Source organism: Solea senegalensis, linkage group LG7, assembly GCF_019176455.1.
Source record: "Solea senegalensis isolate Sse05_10M linkage group LG7, IFAPA_SoseM_1, whole genome shotgun sequence".
Classification (NCBI taxonomy): Eukaryota; Metazoa; Chordata; class Actinopteri; order Pleuronectiformes; family Soleidae; genus Solea; species Solea senegalensis.
Genome location: NC_058027.1, coordinates 143,775 through 167,040, shown reverse-complemented (window position 1 = coordinate 167,040; position 23,266 = coordinate 143,775). Strand labels below are relative to the sequence as shown.

Below are 23,266 nucleotides of genomic sequence, written 5' to 3'. Positions count from 1 at the left end.
ATTTCCTCTCAGCAAACAAGGAGATGCTGGCAGTACAACCGTTTGTGCTATTTGATTGTGTTTGTTCCAGATCATGTGTTTTCTTTTGAGATCTTTGTTTACAACATGACCTGCGGGTGCCTTTTTTTGTTTTATGTCTACTTAGTCGGGGTAAAAGAAATGTCCTTGCAGGCCAATGTTTTATGTATGAGCTGCTGATCGAGTGACTGTGCCTGAAGGAGCTATATTTGTCCCAGCACAGCATCTATTGGTCACTGTTGCCTCATATAATTAATTATATGGCAACAGATAATAATTGCAATTGTGCATGACTGACAATGATTGCGTACAGTGAATGTTAACCTCCTGAATCCGAATTTTAAATGTATTCTGTTGTTTTTTTATGAAGATAATGCAGTATTGTCTGTGCTCTGCATGTGACCTCTTGTGTATGAGTCTGTGGTATTTTTATCCCACTCAAGGTTTCCGGGGATTGTCAGACAAAAACGCCCCGCAGGGAAAAACCATATCCTCCTGATAAGAGAGGGAATTAATGACAAAACATGAACACATCGCACAAAAAAAGCCTAATTTTATACGCACGAGTCTGGGAAAGGCAGGCGCTACAGATTAGATTTTCATCTGCTGTTACAGTTTAGAAAGGCGTATCTTCAAACGTAAGGTCAAAAACCAAGGTCATAGTGAAAGTAAAACCTTTCAATAAATTCACATCTTTTCAAGTTGTCTGCCCATATTTGTAGGTCATTCTCATGACCACATTTATCTCTGGAGCACCCAAGTGGGAATTCCTCCAAATTTGAGATACTGAGACGAACAGGTCAGGATTCTGTATGTGTTGTCCATGCCTCGTCTTTTTCACTCTCAAATGTGTACTTGAATGAAGCAGGTTCCCTTTGCTCAAGGCGCGCTGAGCTGGCCCGGCAGGAAACATGCTAAAAAGATAGAGAGGCTGTCTTGTCATAGAGCGCCCCGGGTTCTAGCTCAGGATGTTGTGGTTTCATGTTAGTGTGACGCACAGCACATCTGCAACATGTCTCACTGTATCGTGCATGTTTTTTGGGATGCAATGTTATATTTCAGTTTTTTAATAAATGTGAGTATCTGCCACGTTTGACTAAATCAATTTTTTGCCAAGAGGGAAGAGAGAGATGTCACTTCCCTCTTGGTTGTCAAAATCCCAGCTTGTGGTGTGCACTTGTTGATGGCCCAGAAATGGGTTAAATAGTTAAATAGTTAAATAGTTAAATAGTTAAATAAAAAGGTCTGTCTTAACTGAGAGGCAGCCTTGAGCGACATCTACACAAGAGCTCAAAGAAACCCACACGTTTTGGTAGTACTGCTGCTTGTTTAGACATAAATGGAAGCAATACACTTAATAACCCTGCATGTTGACCTACAGTTTTAACACCACCTCCTAACCTGTCATGTCTGTCTGTCCTTAAAAGACGGCCTTGCAGTGTTGACTGCGTTCAGGATAAACCTGCACTCAGGTACGGGCAGATCCGAGGCTCTTTGTGTGCTGCCCGTCTGTCCGCGTTCACGTCATCCTATCGTACTCATCCGCCGTCTGGGCTGAAGTCACGTTAGTAGTGTGGCCCGTATTTTTGCCTGTTCATTTGCTGATGTCTGTGTGTCTGTCTACTCGCTCAGGCTCTGCAGGCTCCTTGGTAGTTGTTGTGCCGTGTCCTGCACTGATGCATGCACTCATGCAGTGTAGCATGTGCACATGGGTAAAGTTTCATTTAGATGCAACTTTATCTTATCCATAAGCAGTTGTGACTGCTGTTGACATTCATCAATATTAGAGAACTGTATCCACATCCTCATGCACATGCACAGCTGGTGTAAAGTGGTGGGTGAAGTATTCCTATCTTTATTTTGACGAGTAACTTTATCCGTGAAAAGTTAAACATTTTGATCTGAAACCTGGGAAATAAAATGTAAAACAGAAATACCTCAACTTTGAATCCAACTCGGGTAAATGACGTCCCACCACCGCTGGTGTACATGTGCTTTTTAAGTGTGTGGCATGTTTACACTGTGTCCATTCTGAAGAATATGCATTATGTATTATGCTTGTGTGTGGGTAAAATGGATGTGTGTGCTCCGGATGTCACTTTAGATCAAGAAATCCTTGTTTCTACTACTTGTTTGAATGGCTCACTCTGGGATGAGGTGAAATGTGGCACAATGATCCGAACAAAATCAAACCATGGAACATTAAATATGCATTTTATCTGAGGGTTATGTACTATACAGTATGTTAAAGAGGTGCAGAGAGAGATATGACTAACAAGATAAATACAATTAGGGCGAAAGGCGGGGTACGACATGGACGGGTCGTCAGTCCGTCGCAGAGCCATGTCCTGTTTTTTGGACATGTGAGAGGAATGCCAGAAAACCCGGACACACGGAAAGGCCTGGACCGGGACAGGAACCAGCAACGGTGGTAGCTACGTGTGCCATGATGCTAACATGATGCTGATTTTGGACGGTACACATCAGCCTCCCCTGGGTGTCCTCTGTCCGCTCCGGTTCCACCAGCTTGGCCTTTATGGTTCTGTCTTTGCCTCAACCAAAGTGGTACCATCCCACAGGCGGTTATGGAGAAGGCCCCCTTAGACTGTGCCCCCGGCCCCCTCCCGACCAGACTAGAAGATTCACTGAGCCCCAGGTCACTTTGAGTGTGATGCTCCTGGTCTAAGATTTTATTACATTATTGCCCAACCCTATTGCAGAGGCCTTCACAGACCCTCAGCAGTAAAGAGAATGGGAACCTCTTCAGGGTGCAGTGATTTAGGTTTTGGATCGATGCAGCTCAGCTCGAGTGGGTTTTTTGTATCAAGAGAAATTGCACAGCTTCTCCTGTGTCTTTTCTCCACGTGATCCACGCACACGTCTGGGAATCCATATATTGACATTGAGGGGCTGCCTGTCCTGATATACACTAGGCCTGTGCTGTAATGTTCCTTCTCTGGGGGAAGGGCTTTTAATTATTCCTCACTGGCCTTCAGTGATCAGGCGTGTAGAAGTGGAGGTGATCTTTTGTGACATGAGTGGTTTAATGTGAGGATTATGGGAATATCTTCTGATTTCTACCAATTGACAACCAGCAGTCAAGCTTCCAGATTCATGATTTGACCATATTGACAATTAGCAACCAGACGTGCACAGATATCCGCTGCAACCGGGCTCCTATTGGACAATACCAGCTGTCAGTCACACTGGTGGGAGCGTTATTTACAAAACGGACATCGTGTGCTATTGAAGAGGCCCTGAATCTTGCGATTGAGACAATTACACTATGATTAATCCACAACTAGCAGTAAAGTAAACCAAACCAATGTTGTTTTTTGACATTATGTGTTTTCTTTAACCATAATATAATGTCAGACTGGCTAGCTGTTTTTATGCTAACCTAGGCCAAATGCTAGCTTCATGTGGACAGTAGTCGGACAGTATCCGGCCTTCTTTGGCAAACTCTGCAGGACGAGGCCCATTTTTTTTAATATAGTCTATGGTTTTTACAGCACCTGAGTTGCTTTATGAGAACTTTAGGATGCCGTGTTTTTGGATGGAGCTTTGCCCATAATGAAAATCATCACACAGCCTTTGCTGTGTCATTTCTGCTCATTCTTTTTTTCTTGCGATCGCTCCAACTTTACAGTAAAACAAGAAAGAAATGTAAGCAGTGAATTGACCTGAGGTGAACTGGGTGCTTTTATTGTCTAGTGAGTCTGATCTTCATTCAGGACACTAGTATTTGAGTATATTAAAACATGTAACATGGCCCTGTATCTCACTGTAAGATCAGCAAAGAAAAAAGCCCTCATTGGACTTTGACATTACTGTGTGGATTTCTATCAGACAGCAGCAGCAGCAGACCATTTTGTCCATTAGTTGGTTTAAAACTGTCACTTTGAGCCCAGGAGAGGATAATGGCATGTGAAACTAGGCTGCTCTGACATGAAAAACGGTGTGTGAGCTTTACTTTCAAGTGAGTTGTGACTGAATTCATTTGGTGTTCTCCCAGATTTAACTGTAATTAATGGACGTACAGTAGATATACAGTGGATTTGTGCCAGTGGCTGCTTATTTCTACATCTGTGACCTCTGTCTTTGTTCATTTGTTTCACTGTGGAAGTATATCGCTCACTACTGGGCCCTTTGCTTCTGTTTGCTCAAGCCAGGCTCTGGTTCGTGGCTGTGCACAGTTGGAGAGAGGCCAAAACAAGAGAGACAGAGAAGGCAAGAGGTGGGGGGAAAAAAAAGCTGCCAAGTAGAAACAAATAAACTGCTCAGCTGCACAGTCACAGATGCTTCCCACGAGCCCGATGGGAAACTCACACTGCCGCTTGTCCCTCGTCCTTCAGGGATTCGTATGATCTCACTGACATGCTATATTAACATACCTCTCTAGTGAGCCCACTTAGAAACACCACAGACCTTCTCTCATTGGCTCACGCTGCTGTCTGTCAGATAACCGTCTAATGAGGGCAGTGCGCCTGGTCTGCAGCAGAAGAAGGCTGGAGATCTTTGTCTCCTTTGTTCGCTAAGGCTGTGCTCCATCCTGGGGGAGGTTGGACTTCTGATACAGCAGCTACTCCATCCACTGGGCCCGGTCCCTCCCCCCTCTCGCTTGTGTCTCCATGCACGTTCCAGCCTCCCCCCACACAGGAAGTGGGGCTTTCCCACTGTTCAGTAATAACAGGGGGGGAGCAGGCGGCCAGCATAGCTGTGCTACATGAGCACATTCTCTCTGCCAGAGTCTGCCATGCAGGGAGAGAGAGAGACTGCAGGAATGTTGTGTGTCAGTGTGTTACGGAGGACGAGTGTGTGTACGATTGCCATTGCCCATGTGTTTCCTTCTCAGCTCTTATCTATTATGTCAATTATGTCTCTGCACCTGACAAACAACAAACATCGCGCTATTGTTCGTTGACTCAGTTGCATGCTCAATACACCTTTTTGAAATGTGGTCCAAATCGGCACTGCACACATTTGTGTACATTTGCACATGCATGACAGGTGTATTTCTTTTTCAGATGAAAACAATGGAAATGGTGTCAGTTCTTCGTCTGAGAGAGGGACACTGCCTGGAAATACAGAAGTAAGTAATGCCCCCCATTCCTACTGGTCCTGAAACCTGTCTGATCCACCAGTGAGAACTTAAGACTGGAAACACTACTTTCTTTGTGTGCTTTGTTTTGCCATCAGCATAGTTGTTAGCATTAATGTTTGTAGCTTTTAATTTAGAGTGTCCAATTTACCTAATCCTTATTGCATGGTTTTGGACCATGGGAGGAAGCCAGAGAACCCAGAGAAAGACCTTTGTTCCAACCAGGGCTCGAACCCGGGTCTTCTTGCTGCAAAGGCAAGAGTGCTAACCACTACATCAACTGCGTTGTCCGTTGCTAGCCTTACTTTTTAAATCGTGGGACAGCACTCAATAATTTATTTCATGAATCAGATCATTTGAATCAGTGGGTCCCAAAAACAGGGTAGCGACCCACTGATGGGTCATGGTAGATGTTTTTTGGGTCCCCAAACGAGTTTGCTGAATTGTCCAAAACCTTTTGGTTCAGACTGGTTCAGACTGACTAACACATTTACTGAGCATCTCTTGGACATAAGTTGTAAATTAGCCACTACATTATGCACAAATGTGTTCCTGCCACTAATTGTGTTGCGATTTGGGTCGCGATAGTTTGCCGTCTTTGAAAAGTGGGTCCCCATGTAGAAAGATTGGGAAACACAGATTTAAGTGACTGATTTAAGAAGACGCAAAAGAGTAACCACCATAATATTATCACGGAAAGCTATGATGGGATATAAAAACCCCTGGTAATGAGAATGGTGTAAATGTTCCATTTTTTAGTGGCTTCACCAGGGTTTAAATGTCCACATGAAGCTATAGCTAGCATTTAGCCTAGGTTAGCATAAAGACTGGAAACAGCTAGTTTGACCTTATATCATGGTAAAAAAAAACACATAATGTCAAAAAACAAACACATTGGTTTGGTAACTTGACTGCTAGTTGTGGATGAATATAAAGTGGAACAACATCATATTGTCAACATACCTCAAACAAGATGATAAGCCTTGAATCAGACCTGGAACACGGATGCTAGCTGTATTTTAGCCACTTTACAAAAGGCTCACCTCACAAAATCTATGCTTAAGTCAATGAAATGTCATTAAAAAATGAACATTTTTGCTCGTTTTTTTCTGACTAAAACCTGATGTATGTGGGACACAGTGGCTGACTTTGGTAAATCAAAATGTTGGATTTCAAACACTGAATTTACAAAATAACACATGTGCGCTCACTGATAGAGGCAGCAGTGGATCGTCTGTCTTTCTTCCATGATGTGAAATAGCTGGTTTTGAGGTTTAAAAGCAACACAAACTGTCACACAACATGATAAAGTGGACAAAGCATTATTAAAATATTGTTACCACACTTCAAAAAACCTGAACTGTCACTTCAATGCCCATAGATGCTGAACTATTCCTTTACTGCATTGTCAAGTTGACAGTTGACAATCTGTTACTTTCGAAAATGGACCGTCTGAGTTTCAGTAATAGTTTATTTGCCTTTTCAACTTTATCAGAGCTTGACATCGTTGCTTTTCAGCCAAAAGAGTGCCTCTAATTTGTGTGGATTTTTGTGGACACTCATCTGTCGTTGACTCACCGCTCTCGATGCTGAGTCACAAGACCTCTGCGTATCAAAGAGCTCCTCTCATTCCTCAAACAGCAACACTCACACAGGAGCCTGTTAGTCTGCTGATTTTCCAGCGATACAGTGAGACCATCAGGCAGATGCTTTATTCATCACAACTCATTACACTGAATAAATTAAGTTTCTATTGTTTGACTTATGTGTTCGGTGCAGGAATCGAACACTTTCTTTCCAGAACTAATCAGCCTGATGAAAACATAATGTGATTAAGTAACCTAATGAGCACTTTGGGGTTTGGTAGATAAGCCGGGTAAAAACAAGGACATCATCTCTCAATCTAGCAGAAAAAGTAGACATTTAAGGTCAGTTTAGGATGGTTTATCGACATATACTACCCATACAAGTTTATAATGGCTTTAAAATAAATATGGTTGTGTTTTGAAGCCTTAAAATAAACTCTTAATATGTACTTTAGTCAAGGGCTTTGCTTCTTGGGCCTCCATCTTGTGGTACCATAGTTCTACAGCACATATACTAGTTTTAAATCATGTGTATCTATGGGACCCTCACAAGCTGATGGAAGGAGGTGGAGCTGGAGGAGTGACCAGGATGGACAGAATCAGAAATGAGCATATACGGGGGACAGCTCAGGTAGAATGGTTTGTAACGGGACTAGATCATTTCCTTCAACAAGGGCGACGGGTAACGGAATCATGCCGAAACACCACCGAAATCCCATTTTCTCCTTAGACCATAACCTATATCCCCGTAAAGTCCTTTAGTTTTTGAGTTGTGTTCCTTACGGTCAGTCAAATAAGACCAAAAACATAACCAAATATTTTGGACAGTGTCTAATACTGGACATCTTGCCTGTCAAAATCTGAGTCCATTAAGTGAAGTTTCAAGTTTCATGTCTCTGTAAAAAAAAACAACTAAAAATGTAATTGTATGCCTGCTGTTGGTCCTTTAGACAGACAAGCTGCAATCGCACAAAGACACCGTCTTCTTCAGGGACGGCAGTCGAAGGATAGACTTCGTGTTGTCGTACGTGGACGACAAAGATGGAGAAAAGAAACAAGTAAGTGTACCGGAATAGAAAATGGCACATTTCTTGACGACGCAGCAATCTTTTTTTACAGTGTGGTCAGTGAACAAGTGTGACCCGGGGCGACATTGCGACACCATGTCGTGTCCAGAACAGGAATTTGAGGGCAATACAAAGAGGAAGTGAGAGTCATATTTTTCAGGAAAGTGTGAGAATATGAAGTAGAGATATTTTTTAAAATGGTTGGTATTAGGGAGATCAGGTATTAACGGTTACTGTAGTTACATCAAAGCAGCATCAACATACTTATAATAATAATTTTGTTATTGCCCCCTGTGCCCGACTTTTCTGTTTCCACAATATTTTATGTGGATTTGACACATAGACTGTATATAAGAAATGGACGTAATCCTCTGTGTACAAAGCAAACTCCCATTTTGAAGCCTCAAGTTTTGACTGGTGCCGTGTTGAGGTTGGTTTTACTGGCAGAAGTTCACAGACATCACTCATATGACACTTAATCATCCATTTTCCTTTAAATGGGAACAAAATTGACAACTTGAAGACCTGAAACTTAACTCGTCAGGAAAAATATTAACTGATTGATTATAAATCAAGTGAGAGGTAGAGGCTCATTTTATTTTCCCATAGACTTCTGTTCTGTATAGTCGCCCCCTGGTGAGTAACTGCCACTTTCGTCCTCCTTTTTAGTCCTCACTTTTCAAAGAGGACAGCAACCATCCAGTTCTCGTACATGGTCCAACAAAAATCCAAGTGTGATGGGTTTTAGCCGCTGTGTCGCTCATGTCTGTGACGTTTGTGCGCCCCCCGCAGGAAAGGAGGAGGGAGTTCGAGGCCAACTTGGAGAAAGCGGGTCTGGAGCTGGAGACGGAGGACAAATCAGTAAGAGATGCAGCCAAAGAGCGCCGCTGCCGCCTAGTGGCTAATCAGCTGAGGCACATGTTTGTTCTGCAGAAAAGTCTTAAAGGGATGGTTCAGGATTAAACATGTTGAACCAAAGCTTCTTATTGTAAAAGAAAAAAAATCCCTTAAGTCGTTCCATTGAAGCATACATAGTGTTTTGTTCTCTTCTGTTTGCATCAGAACTCCAAAGATCAGAAGACGTATTTCCTGAAGATCCACGCTCCGTGGGACGTACTGGTGACCTACGCCGACGTCTTAAAGATTAAAGTTCCCTTCAAGAAGAGCGACATCCCCCACAGTCAGGACGCCCCGCTGCAGTGGCTCTCGCGTCCTTTCCGTCTGCCAGATGACATAATGCGTCCCCAAACTGACTATTTCACGTATCCCTTCGACAAGCGCAAGACTGACTTCTTCCTCATGAGGGACAAAGATTCCTTCTTTCCACCGTCCACAAGGAACAGGATCGTTAGTACTCTGATGTTAAAAACACTTGCATGTACAGACATAAAGCACACAAACCCAAATCCCTTAATCTCGCTCGTTGAATCCCTTTCCTTGTTAGGTGTTGTACATCCTGGCCCGCTGTCCGTACCAAGCAGAAGGACGGAAAGACAGCGACAAGACGGGAATCAAGCGACTACTCAGCAACGGGACCTACACGGCGGCCTTCCCTCTTCATGATGTAAGACACGCAGAGGAAATGGAGGTCAAATAATGGAAGGGTTTTAGATACTGACATTTAAACGCTCCCACTTCCTGAAACTTTATATTTAAACTTGATTGAAGACGGCGATTATCGCGTATTTCCTTGCGCATTAATATTCAACATGCAAGAACTCGCCCCCTAAGGTGAAAACAGTGGCAGAATTGAGTTCCACCGAATTTCCCGAAACTTGGTGGGAAGGAACAAAAAAGTCGACCGTAACCATGGCCTCAACGCAATACGAAGTCGGCCATTTTGAATTTTATTACTTAACATTTTTTATTGATTTTCAATGTAATGACACATTACAAATACAAACCCAGCCATAAATCCCCCCCTCATATCCACCCTTGGCCAGCCTATCCCTTTACACAGGGGTGTCAAACTCAAATGACCTGGGGGCCAATGAGCATCTAGTCTGGTCAAGCGGGGGCCTGTTTGATAATGAAGTTTGATCATTTTTTTCAACAGCACAGGTCTTATCTTTGCGTTTTACTTGGTAACCACTAGAATTAAATTGGTATTATGGTAATATGACTTCAAAAATAATCACAATACTACTTATTGTAGTTTTCTCATTCATGTAAACCTTCACTTTCCTGTGGGGAACAGTCATTTAATTGAATGTGTTTTCTTCTTCTCAGTGTCAGTACTGGGAAGAAGCACAAAACCCTAAATGTGAGCGCGAGCGCTTCAGCTTGTACAACCACTGGGCCAGATTCCTCTGCTTCTACAAAGAGCAGCCTCTGAACCTCATCAGGTAACAAACAGAACAAAGTCTTTCAACGGAAGTCTACGTCAGCTTTACTCAAGTTGTGTTCCGCTGCAGGAAATACTACGGAGAGAAGATCGGGATCTACTTCGCCTGGCTGGGCTTCTACACGGAGATGCTGTTCTTCGCCGCCGTCATGGGCGTCATCTGTTTCACATACGGCGTGCTCAGTTATGACGACAACATATCCAGGTCAGTGCCACCAGAGGGCATCAGAGAGCGCATTTATATAGCACATTAAAAAACAGCTGAGAATGACATGTTTCCAATACTGAGCGATGAAATATTGGTGCTTGTCTGTTTCTTTAGAGTTTACTAAGACTTAAATCTAGGTTTGTATTAATGTTAGTTGGGTTTATGGGTTATTCTTTTACTTATGTTACTTATTATAATAACTTGGTCAACTAGCTTATTTATTTAAGTATACATTAATCCCTGATCGAGCGATAACTACAGTGGCTAATGGAAGAAAGTAAGACATTAAAACTCAAGATCTAAATTGATAATTGGTAAAATAACTAATCTGGAACTTTTTTCATTATTGTTTTACTGCCAGTTTTCACCACAGAGAACATGGAAAATACAAAAAAAAGCTTAAACAAAACCAAATAAACTGAACAGTTTGTACATAATTTGGGGACGGAAGATTATTCCACCATTTAGGGGCAGTAACAGAAACATCCATTGTCACCTTTGACACTTTTAGAAGTCTATAAAATTATACAAATTAACCAAATCTGTGATTTAGAGCATCTGTGGCTACAATGTTGCCAAGTATTTGCAGAAAAATCTCCCTGAATATGAGGCATTAAGACCTTGTGAAACTGGAACCAGGAGACAAAGACCACAATTCCACTGTGCTGCCCACATTTGTGTCCAAATATTGTTTTTTGGAAGAACATAGTGTCCCTATTTGTTGCCACCAATCAAATTCAGGTTTGGTTTGGAGCCGCGATGGGGGAAACTGTCTTTGGTGCCACATAAAAACACAAGTAAATGAATATAATCAAACACAAACAGAGGGAATTTAGACTAAAACTGGAAAGCTTGGAGTGCAGTTACAGGAAGTTCAACACCCATGTGACCTTTGTGTTTTTTTTTAGTCGTACACCAACCTCTTTGTCGTTGCCTCTTCTTGACAGAAGAAGGAATCACTTCCTGTGTGCAGCACAATGACGTCGCTGTGGTAGAGATGACTATACTGAGAAACAGAGAGTTGGAAATTCAATTGTAATGAAAGCTTTGAACAAGATGGAAACTTGCTTCTCAGTGACTTTAAGTGGTTTAAAAATATACACATTTTTCTGTTCAGGAATGCAAATAAATGATTAGAATTGGACGTGTTTTTTTTTGTAAAGCAGTAAATATGGAAATTCATAATATGTAATAGCATTAAAAATATAATTTAAGTTAAATGAGCTTTACTCTAGAGACATAGAGACACATTACTTTGATAATTACCAGTGCAGGTGAGCTGATTACATTTCTGGAGGTAGAAGCAGGAGAGAAAGGAGGAGACAAGGCGGGGCATGACATAGGGTTCAATTCAATTCCAAAAACTTTATTGATCCACAAGGGGAAATTCAAGGTCCAGTAGCTTAGACCTCATACACAACATAAACAGTATGATGAAAAAAGAAATGAATGAATAAAATGAATAAACATATATCAAAAAATACTAAAATAAACAAACAATTAAAGGAGTAATCGGTAAAATCAAATCAACCAGGACAAAAAAAGAAAAAAAAATCTAAAGAAACAGACCAGGCCCAATATCTTGGTTTGTCTCCTAACATTATCTATACATGTTTGACATCTTGTTCTTCACATATAAACATATTTTGATAAATACTCATACATTTACATTTGAATTATATTCATTTCCTTTCTTTCTCTTTTCAGCAAAGAAATATGCGACGCTGCTATCGGAGGCAGCATCGTGATGTGTCCGCTCTGTGATAAAAAATGTCCTTTCTGGAAGCTCAACTCCACGTGTCTCTCGTCCTGGGTAAATCGGCGCACTCCCTGTGTCATTTGGCAGCCATTTTGACATTAACGTTGACGATACTTGAGCGGAACTGAGCGTGTGCGGTACTCTGACTTAAAAACACATGTAGTGACTGTGAACTAGCACTTAATCGAACACAGTCAATAATTTGTGTCCCGCCGAGTCAGCAGTATGTCGACATTTTCGTGCCCAGCGTGTCTCTTCCTGCATTTCTCCTCTTAACCTTTCCCATATTCTCTCTCGCAGCAATCCCATCTGTTTGATAACGAGGGAACGGTGTTCTTTGCCATATTTATGGGGATTTGGGGTAAGTGTCAATCTGTGCTGCTCTTAACATCCAATGTGCCCCGTCTTGTAAGACAGATTTTTCACAGTTCAAGCCTTTTCACACTGCAGCAGCAGCAGAATTTGCCCATAGCAACTTGCCAGCGCTATTATGTTGTTATGCACAAGCAGTTGGCCGTAGCTTGCCTCGCACAGTGTCGGCCAAGAGCGCCTGAAAAGCAGATAGCCAAGTATTAATGAGAGTCATAGCACACATGAAAAACATTTAGACACTCGGATGCAAAGACTAACAACAAAGTCTGTGTTATTTCAAAATAAGAGTTGACAACTGTTTGTTTCTTCTCTCCTCAAATCACCCCGGCAGTGACTCTGTTTCTGGAGTTCTGGAAGCGGCGTCAGGCCCGGCTGGAGTACGAGTGGGACTTGGTGGATTTCGAAGAGGCGCAGCAGCAGCTTCAGATCCGGCCCGAGTTCGAGATCAGATGCACGACCAAGAGACTAAACAAGATCACTCAGGTGCTTTAGGCGTGTTTTTCTTTTATTTCAAACAACAAATATGTGTTTCAAAAGTGATCATAATAATGAATCTTTCAGGAAATGGAGCCCTATCTTCCCATCACCAGCAAGTGTGCTCGCTTCTGCCTTTCTGGAGCCACTGTTGTATTCTGGGTAAGTTGCTCACAGTACAGTTCACCCAGATTTGACTTGTGTTTCCACTGTGTGTAAGTTGTGTATTAATTAATGTAAATACGTGTCAGCTACATAAATACCGTGATGTGATACCAATAAGTTCCACAAAGACTAAAGCGAACTGGACCACTTGGGGGGAAATTGGGCTTTCATTCTTAGTCACTAAGTCCATTTTACGTGGTGACCAATCTTGACGTCCCCAATAAAAACTCCCACAATGAAGCCTTGAGGATCAGGATTTGGCCAGCACCGTGTTGTTCACTGGGAATTCACAATTGTCACCAGCTGTCAATCACACTGGTGTCCGCTCATGGAAGTAATATACAAAACTGACACAATAGTTTATTGAAGAAGACCTGGAACTAGTGTTTGAGACCATTAACTCCTCAGGAAAATGTAAATCAAGTGGGATGGCATTCAAACAGAGCTCTTTTTGCGACCAGTGGAGTCGCCCCCTGGTGACTATTCAGTATACTATTACTTCTGGGTTGTCGTCACCAAACTGGATGACCTTATCCACTTTGTACACAAAGAATCTTGTTTCTGTGTCTCAAACATCACCACTGTAAGCTCAGGAACTCCCTCACTGAAGGTCTGAGTTTGTGGAACCTGGGACACTTTGTATTTTCAGTTTGCCAGTTTGATTTTATTGTTTTTTGCTCCACGCAGATCTCTCTGATTGTGGCCTGTATCATCGGGGTCATTGCGTATAGACTGGCTGTATACGCTGCCTTTGCTAGTATCATCAAAGACCCCTTGAAGGACATCCAGGTGGTGGGCAGGTTTATCACTCCACAGCTGGCCACGTCTGTCACGGCTTCCTGTATCAACTTCGTCATCATCATGATCCTCAACTTCTTTTATGAGAGGGTGGCCATTTGGATCACTGATATGGGTAAGGGAGGTTCTAATTTACGAGGCGGGGTGGGGGAGTCAGTTCAATTCCTTTGTCCTACAGTCCGGTGTTGATCGTGCTTACCGTTTGTTTCCTGCAGAAATCCCAAAGACACACCTGGAGTATGAGAACAGGTTGACCATGAAGATGTTTCTCTTCCAGTTTGTCAACTACTATTCCTCGTGCTTCTACGTGGCCTTCTTTAAAGGAAAGTTTGTGGGTTACCCTGGCGACTACAAGTACATGTTTGGCAAGTGGAGCAAACTGAGAAATGAGGAGGTGAGTTTTAATCTCCAGTAGTTAGTTTAACTCAAGGAAGTCTAACGACCTTCAGCTCACTCCTGAAGATGACTATGACCTTGATGATTGAGAACCTTGACAGACAGAAGGAAGAACATATTGACCAAATAAATTCTTAAGAATAATGTTTGCCTTTAACTCCTGGAAACTGAAGATTGTCACCCACTCATGGTTCACACCAAAGTCCATAGAGAAAATCTGGGATTTTACATCGTGACACACGGAAGTTGTTGATCCATTGTGGTCTCCACCAGTTATTTCAAACGTGACTTTTGTTGTGAAGTTGTTTTGGAGTCCTTTGTCTAGATTTTCCTTAGGTGGCACAAACTTACCAAACAAGGCAGTGGTAGACCTGCAGCTCTTGTGTCCTTATGAGCTAAAATCACTCACTCTTCTCAATGGACTTTGGTGTGGGAGAGTGAGCAGCTATCAAACTTCCGTTACCAGTCAGAAAAGTCTCAGTTCTCAGTGAGCAGTTCTGGGATGTATTTCATCAACTTAACAGCCCCATCAAGTGAAGGCAGCTTCATAACCTGCGGCCAGTGAAGAGGAAGTACTTTAGATACAAGAGTGCTTCGTACTGTGTCTCATCTAAACACATCTTGCTGGTCTTCTATAGTGCGACCCTGGAGGCTGCCTGATCGAGCTGACCACACAGCTGGTGATCGTCATGGCAGGAAAACAGCTATGGGGAAACATCCAGGAAGCTCTGCTGCCGTGAGTCCGTCCGATCCGTGTCGTCCGTCTCCATCAGCTCCATGTTAATAATCATTTTAAACCACATTCGTTTGTTATGGTGAATGTGTGATTGAGTGGTGTGGGTGGGGATGTTTTTTATGTAAAGCACTTAGTGTTGCATTTTAAATTTATGAAACGTTTTGTATAAATAAAGGTGGATTGATTTAGCATTAAAAAAAATCACTTTAGCTGTCTAAACCATGTCATGTTCATCCATAATTGCTTTCAAAATTTATGGATCATCCAATATTTCTGGATGGAGAAGAACCCCAATAACTGATTTCAGCCTAGATTAATCCTGCTGTTTTCTTATTATCTCCCGCAAAAGTCATTATAAGTTTAGATCTTTCACGTTTTAGTGATTGTAGACACTCACACCCACCATGTTAATCCAAATATCAAATCAACCAATCACATGGCAGCAATTGGGGAATGTAGACATGGTCAAGCAAGCTTCGGAATGGGGTAGACATGCACAAACATCCATCCAAAAATATCCAGTAATAGCAGTTCTCTGGGAGAGAATGCCTGGTTGACATCAGAGGTCTGAGTAGAATAACCAGACAAACGACAGAAAGGCAACCGTAACTCAAATAACCACTTGTTACCACTAAGGTGTGCAGCGATGTCGTCGACCGCATGTCAAACCTTGAAGCTACAGCAGCAGAAGACCACACCAGACACTTTACTAAGTAAACGTCATGCCTAAAGAAGGGGGCTGGTGAGTGTAGATGACATCTGGAGGAAGATCATTTAGACCAGCGTCTGTGATTTAAGAGTGCTGAGCCGCTTGCCCAAACTTCCCGAGCACGCTTTCAAATAAATTGTTTCCATGAGATAAAGACATTGTGTGCAAAACAGATGTTGATCTGCAGATGATTTAAGTACCGTCGCTCTGGAAATGTCTCGCTGGCTTTGTTTAGAGTTCAAAGTCTGGGCTTATCTTTATTTAATTATTCCCAGACTGACATGTGGTTCTCCTCCACGGGCTCACTGACAGGTTGATTCGCAACTGGTGGAGAAGCCGAAAGGGGCGGCACCATCCGGAAAACCAATACAGCCGCTGGGAGCAGGACCACGTCCTGCAGAACTTCAGCCAACTGGGCTTGTTCTACGAGTATCTGGAGATGGGTGAGATACATGAAATTATGATCTCCAGGTTGCATTTATTTTTACTTTTACAGATCTGTTTTTTTCATCACTGTCTCTCTTCGTTTTCACCCTGTGTCATTGCAGTCATCCAGTTTGGCTTCATCACGCTGTTCGTCGCCTCTTTCCCCTTGGCTCCCCTCCTGGCTCTGGCCAACAACATCCTGGAGATCAGGGTTGACTCCTGGAAGTTCACCACCCAGTTCAGACGACCGGTAGCCTCCAAGGCTCGGAACATCGGCGCGTGGCAGGAGATCCTTAACGCGGTGGCTATTTTGTCCGTTGTGACCAATGTGAGTTTTTCATTTAGTATGAAAGTTTTTTTCTTTTACCACCAACATTAGAGGTAGCTTACTAGCTTACTACCTTGGGGACATGCTCTGTGCTGGTGGTGGGTGTGAGCTCGTCTGGGGAAACTTTAAGAAGCTCCTGCCCATCCTAACATCCAGGCACCTACCCTTCAAAACCCGTGGCATAATGTTCAACTCCTGCGTACGATCAGCCATGCTACATGGGAGTGAAACTTAGACATCGAAACCCAGGATGAGACGCCTTCTATATGCCCTATATGCAAGACTTGGGGTTAAGGACACCGCTTCAGTGCTACGGTCACACCAACTCTGGTGGTATGAGCACTTTGAACGAGCCATTGGCTGCATCAACACCATCACCAAATTGCAATTGCTAGGCAACAGAGGTCGTGGTAGACCGAGGAAAATCTGGATGGAGTGTGTCAAGAGGGACATCAAAGTGTGCGGCCTCACCAGCATTGACCCACTGGACAGAGCCGCCTGGAAACATGGTGTGAAGACTACCCAGCTGCTGCCTACCCCTGTGGCAGGGGCCCCCGCAGCAGTATAATCTAATACTGGATACTACTATAGTACTACTACCAACATACTAATACCACATCCATTTGTGTTTCCTTGTTTCTACAGGCATTCATCATGGCCTTCACCTCAGACATGATTCCCCGCATGGTTTACCTGTACGCCTACAACCAGGGCTCCATGACGGGCTACGTCAACCACAGCCTGTCCATATACAACATCTCACAAATACCCGCGCGCAACATGCCGGAGGACAATTTGAACTTGTTCTACAACTCAACCACCACCTGCAGGTATCAGGGATGGAGCTTGTTGGATGATGTTTTAACAATCTTTTACATTTATTTAAAGGTCTAGTGTGTCAGAATTAGTGAGGTCTAACTGCAGACCCCTCCAATTCTGTCCAAAGTGCTTCGGGGGAACTACGGTGGCCTACTAGAAAGGATGAAAACCCTCTTGCGCAGCTCTCGCTACTTCCACGTTCCCACTTTCTCTGCTGGTTCCTCCTTTCCAAGAGCCGTTCCAAAACACGCTGCAATAGTAACATAGTGCAAGATGACAGCCTCTGTAAAACAAGGCCTTTGTCTAATGCTGTGGGACCTCATTCCCAGAATGTAAACAGTGTCCGCCATCTTTGCTAACAGTTATGCTAACGGGACCAAGTGTCACTTGTGGGCAAGTAACAAAGAAAAGAATGAAGATATTAAGCACAATTTTTCAAAAATACTACCCCTATTCTAGTAATACAAAGCTAAATGCTAATCTGTGAATTATTCCTTTAAGCTTTGTATGAGAATAGACTGCGGCATTTACCTCGACTTTCACGGGATATTTACACCAGTCGCAAGAGAGTGATGTTTTTCTGTCGCCCAATCAGCTGACGGTCATGGGTGGAGCCAATTTAGCTGCACCCGGAGTGTACCATTGTACTCTGGTACTCCAAGGGAAAGGTGTCAAAAATGTTGAACGATTGGAACTGAGTACTATTTCTAATGGAAACGCAAAACCGAACCGTTCCACTCGGTGGAAACACAGCTGTTAGTGTAAATGGCTTCTTCTAAAGCTATGAAAACCAAACATTTTTGATTGCACTGATGCAAAAATACTAATGGCTATAGTGTTCACTTTCTGCCAATAAATAAACACAAACTCGACCTTTAATGTTCCTATTAATTATAGCCAGTATCATTTGCTAATATGCAGGGATTTTAAAGCAACACTATGCAGGATTTCAACTTTCAAATCATGTCTCCAAGATTGTTTTGATAGTAAATAAATCCTGAGCAGGTCTGTGTCACCTGCATTAGCACTATGTGACTCCCGGTTTCAGGTCCAGATTACAGAATTCTGCTTTACAGCATACTGTATGTTCCCTGGTGTCACTGGCTTGTCAACAAGTGTCATATGTCATATGGAGGTATGTCTGTGCTCCTGTGTAACTGGAGAACTGTCTGTTTGTTTTTGCTGTGTTTAGATACCGTGACTACCGTTACCCTCCAGGACATGAGCGGGAGTACACTCACACCATGCAGTTCTGGCACATCCTGGCAGCCAAAATGGCCTTCATTATTATCATGGAAGTAAGGCAGTGCATTCACGCATTGAAGCATTTAACAGATTAAACTGACTCAACTCTAAACGGTGTCATGGTTCTCCCTCCCTCCGCAGCACGTGGTCTTTGTGGTGAAGTTCTTTGTCGCGTGGCTGATCCCCGACATCCCGTCAGATGTGACGGCGCGGATCAAGCGAGAGCGCTACCTGATCCAAGAGGACCTACACAAATACGAGGTGGAGCGGCTCAAAATCCAGCTGAGCGCCAGCTTCGTTACGGAGCCGCCGTCGTCGGAGGCGTCCTTGTTGATGGAAAATCACGAGGTGTAGTGTCTGTAGCAACGCTCCTTCAACTAACACACCCGAGAACGGACACGTCTGGGAGTTTAATACACTGTTTAAAAAAACAACAACCCCAAAAGGCTAAAAAAAAGGCTATCAACTGTGTATAAATGGGCAGTCTTCTAATTTGGAAAGTGAAGCCCGGGAGATTTTTAATTCTCAGGTGAGGACTCAGTGATGAGTGAAGTTGAAAGATTTTATTGTAGACTGCTCAGACCCGAGGAGACAATGCCTAACATCTGATTCTGATGCATAGCGTTAGTAAAGCCTTGAGATCAGTGGATCAGGTCCAGATGCCTGGCGCCTTTGTATCTAGGGAGGGAACCTTGAAAGTTATGGCCGTTAATATTGAACACCAGCTCTGGTTTGGCTGAAGATGGAAGTAGCAGTTCACCACCAGGGGGCAACGTAGCTCAGTGTGAATGGACTTCTAATTCCCACCTGATTCATAACTTCTTCCCAAGGAGTTAACGGTCTATTTCAGGTCTTGTTCAAGAGAACATGATGTCAATTGGTTTTTTTTTATTCTGCTAAATTCCATTCAGAGTTAAATAGATGTTACAGTTTTCCAAAAACCTTTGTGATTTTACAACAGGAAGTTTGTTTGTCAAAGGAATTTTGTCCATTTTCCTATACAGTCTATGACTTTTAAGAGGCATCAGAAAAACCAAACCCAAAGCGGCGTCTCAAAGTGCTCACATACTTTAAACAGCTTTCGAAAAGTGACTGTTTTTTTGTGCCATAAAAAGTGTTAGAAAGTCCAAAGAAGCGAAGGAAGTGCAGTTTTCTTTTGTCATTCACCGTGTAATCCGGCGACTCGCTCCATTTGTCGTGACTGAAATGTGCTGCTGGAGCTTGAGTTTGATGTAATGGCATTAAACGTGTGAAGTAAGGTGTTATTTACCTTTCAAGAGCAGGCGATGATATTATAACTGTTTTGCATGTGATTCGTCTACTGCGAGTACAAGACGAAAGGACTGGACTGTTTAGACGCGTAAAACGCTCCATGTGTCTGTCGTGAAATTGTTTTAACGCATACTAGCTGTGGTTGGAAGTTCATATCCTTAAATTATGAATGTAAAAAACACTCAAAATGTACAAAATGTTGAAATATATCAGATATTAAAAAAAGTCATCTACGTCTATATCAGATATTTAAATAACTAGTTCCTATGTTTCCTTCTAAATCACTTTTCATTTTGGTAGCTACATTACTTATACCTATAGCTGGGCTATATGATATTTTTTAAGCGTATTGTTCTTAAAAACTGTGCATTTGAAAACCAAGTACCTCCATGATACTGCAGCAGAAGCCACGGGCTCATTATCGTGTGATCTTCCATATGAATTTCCAACTCACACGGGGACCAATTCTAAGACTTTAGGACTTCAGATTACAGCAGATTACCTGAAGAACACGATGTCGGGATAGATTTTCTGATTCATTAAGAGTTCAATCCGGACTACACAATCATAAACTGTGTTGCACTTGGATAACGATGGCCAATATTGCTGTTTTATACATTTGTTTGGAGTCTACTTGAATTCAGATTATCGTAAAAAATGAGTTCTTATGCCCTGATTAATTTATAAGTGAAGAAAAAAACTTTAGTAACCTCTGAGCGTTCCTGTAGACATAACAGATATTTATTTATTGGGTTGTAGTCGAGTCATTTGTGTTTAAAATTGAAAAAAATATTTTATTAACAATTCACACCTAATGTTTTGTCTCATTTAAAGACATGTTGGTTCAGAGAGATCTACAAGAGCGGTTTATACCATTAATTACGACTTTGCCAAGGGACCAGACCCCTGTGGGTGATGCAGGATTTGATGTCTTATTACTTACAGTATTATTATATTTATCAGACACTGTGTGGCTTTCCAATCCGCTGAAGCAAAACAAGCATTCTGTGTTTGTACCGTGATTTTCTCTGTCGTTGATCGCAGTTGCGATGTCAGCCCTGAAGCCTGATTTCCTCTGCTCTCAGGATCAAATGTCCTTTAATATTTGTGGAACATCACTCCGTGCATGGTGCTCCGTGTGCCGCGTTCTCCCCCAACAACAAATGCCTTAAATGTCTGTGTTTACTTGTTTTTGTATGAGTTTTTTGTAACGACGGCATTTTCCTGTCTCGACTCCAAACTTGTTTCATATCTACTGTCGTCGCTGCCGTTAGCCTCTGCAGAGTCGTGGTTGTTGTCCTCTGTCCCGTGTGATGTGCAGGAATGGTTCTGTAAATATTCTGACAGTAACTTATTGTAGCCTGTTGTGCAGAAATGCAGTAAAGATATTCACAATAAATGAAGAAACAACTATCATTTTAGTGTGCGGGGTTTTGTTTTCAAGTCACGTTAAACAGTTAAGTTTACGAAAAGAGCTTAGTCTTTAGAAGAGTTAGGCCTTAATTTAAGTCAGTTCTTAATTTCAACAACAACGGTTTTCATACTTATACAAATATTGCAGTCACAATAATCTCACAAAAAAAGACGAATTAATCTTTAGAACACAGAGCATTTCAGCTGCTTTTTTCCATAACTATGTTTACACACAGAGTATATACAGAGGGTATAAGAATGTGCTATATAATGTATCTTATATCCTTTTATTTTACCTGAGCAAAAAGTACTAAAAATGTTTAAAATTGGGTTGAATTTCTGAAATTTGCCTCGTTTTTATGAACAAAAACAAAAGACAAACAGTCTAGTCTAATTATTGCTAAGGGTTCAAAAACAGTAATCATCATTTTTAAATTCAACCACTCCTGAAAGACTGATCTGACACAGATCCTGTGACAAAGTGATGATGGTTGGCCAACCGGACTCAAGAATAAATAAACAAATAAATAGATAAAATGATCCCAAGTGACAGTAACACCAAGAAGAAAGGACTTGTGGGGAATAAAAGCACGACTGGCGATAAGAGCACTTTGACCTTTGACCCCCATTACCTGGCTGCAGCAGATTCCAGGTACAACCGTCCAACAGACCGCTGAGATACTGTGCAGGAACATCAAACTACCAGGCGTCTACCAGAGGACCTAAGAGAGCGGAAACAAGGATCCAAGCAGAAGAAAGTTAGGTGATTGTAGTGAGTTGGTGAGTATTTCAGAAACTACACAACCACTGTCCAAAAAAAGAGAAACTATCCATCGAGTAGTGGTTCTTGATGTCAGAGGTCGAAGGACTATGACCAGACTGGTTGAAAATGACAGAAAGGCAACAGTAACTCAAAGTGGAGGACACAGCAGATACTTTGATGGTTACACATTAAGAAGTTACCCAAAATAAATAGATAAATAAGTCATAAAAATACTAATATTAATACTGTACAAGCCTGTAGTGGCAGACCTGACCCTTCAGTTCTAGATTCAGCAACTCAATCTGTTTGAAAATGACAGGAATCAAGGACTCACCAGTTTGACCATCACTGAGTCGGGGCCAATGCAATGCTGCAGTGAACGCATGCAGTGAAGGCGGATCAACACTGATATGTTGCAGGTGTGTTTCCGTGCAGCGTGTGTATAAAGTTTGAGAAAGATGCAGTGCACTATTTAAACACCAGGTGGCATCCAACACCCACAAATGACAGGAGAAGCAATGCACGCGCTTTTCCCTTTGGATCCTAACATCACATTTATAATATGTGTCTAATATAATAATATTAACATTATATCATATAATAATAATATTATGATTATTATGATTATTATTAGAATAATATAAACAATGTTGTTTCATGCATGCGTCACAGTGTGCAGCATTTTGGTGATTCGGTGGAGATCTGATAAATACGTTGCTTTTTAAAAAAATAAAAATAAACAAAACAAAAACACTCATTTTGATTTAAACATTTTTATCCGTGCCTGTGTGGAAGGATGTCGTTGTCAGGGGGGATGGAAATCGGGGGAGATGCTTGAATTATTGATGGATGTGAGGAGGAGATGATGTTTTGGGGGAGGCGGGGCGGAGGGTTCCCACTCCTGCTCGTTTGGTTTCCATAGCACCGCCCTCGGGAGAGAGCGCGCGCGGCAGCAGCTCACAGAGTTCTGCCACTTAAACAAATAAATAACAAATAAATAAAACAAATTGCATTAACAAATAAATAAAATAAAACATTACCCAGGGCCTATATTTCTTTTTAGGCCCTTTTTTATTATAGAAATAATAAAAAATAATACTCTGTATTAAGATTACTAACATAAACAGCCTCGCGTGTCGCACTTCTCCGAGTGTGCTCTTGCTGCAGATGCTGCACGCGCCGCTGTCACTGACCTCGGTGCTGAAAGCGACGTCACGTGAACCTGCGCTCAGCACACACACACACACGCCCACCCTTCTTCCCTTTA

The 23,266-nt window shown here is 42.3% G+C and overlaps 1 protein-coding gene and 1 long non-coding RNA gene across 3 annotated transcripts in view; one reads left to right on the top strand and one right to left on the bottom strand.

Moving 5' to 3' along the window:
• The window catches only part of ano5b (anoctamin 5b), a 28,477-nt gene extending 7,238 nt beyond the window's left edge, over positions 1-21,239 (top strand). For both annotated transcript variants that reach the window (XM_044031216.1, XM_044031217.1), the window contains 19 exons: positions 5,046-5,110; positions 7,656-7,763; positions 8,565-8,633; positions 8,835-9,119; positions 9,217-9,336; positions 10,002-10,117; positions 10,187-10,321; positions 12,032-12,137; positions 12,384-12,444; positions 12,787-12,938; positions 13,017-13,091; positions 13,782-14,007; positions 14,108-14,286; positions 14,927-15,024; positions 16,046-16,176; positions 16,282-16,487; positions 17,133-17,317; positions 18,499-18,604; positions 18,693-21,239. In XM_044031216.1, coding sequence (XP_043887151.1) covers positions 5,046-5,110; positions 7,656-7,763; positions 8,565-8,633; positions 8,835-9,119; positions 9,217-9,336; positions 10,002-10,117; positions 10,187-10,321; positions 12,032-12,137; positions 12,384-12,444; positions 12,787-12,938; positions 13,017-13,091; positions 13,782-14,007; positions 14,108-14,286; positions 14,927-15,024; positions 16,046-16,176; positions 16,282-16,487; positions 17,133-17,317; positions 18,499-18,604; positions 18,693-18,905 — 2,636 coding nt within the window. In that variant the 3' untranslated portion in view covers positions 18,906-21,239. The remainder of the gene's footprint in view (positions 1-5,045; positions 5,111-7,655; positions 7,764-8,564; positions 8,634-8,834; positions 9,120-9,216; positions 9,337-10,001; positions 10,118-10,186; positions 10,322-12,031; positions 12,138-12,383; positions 12,445-12,786; positions 12,939-13,016; positions 13,092-13,781; positions 14,008-14,107; positions 14,287-14,926; positions 15,025-16,045; positions 16,177-16,281; positions 16,488-17,132; positions 17,318-18,498; positions 18,605-18,692) is intronic.
• On the bottom strand, positions 12,512-22,971 carry LOC122772887. Its single transcript, XR_006360828.1, has 3 exons — positions 22,334-22,971; positions 21,869-21,958; positions 12,512-12,633 (listed from the first exon to the last, which is right to left on the bottom strand). It is a non-coding gene; the product is annotated as an uncharacterized LOC122772887 (long non-coding RNA).
• Between the last annotated feature and the right edge of the window lie 295 nt (positions 22,972-23,266).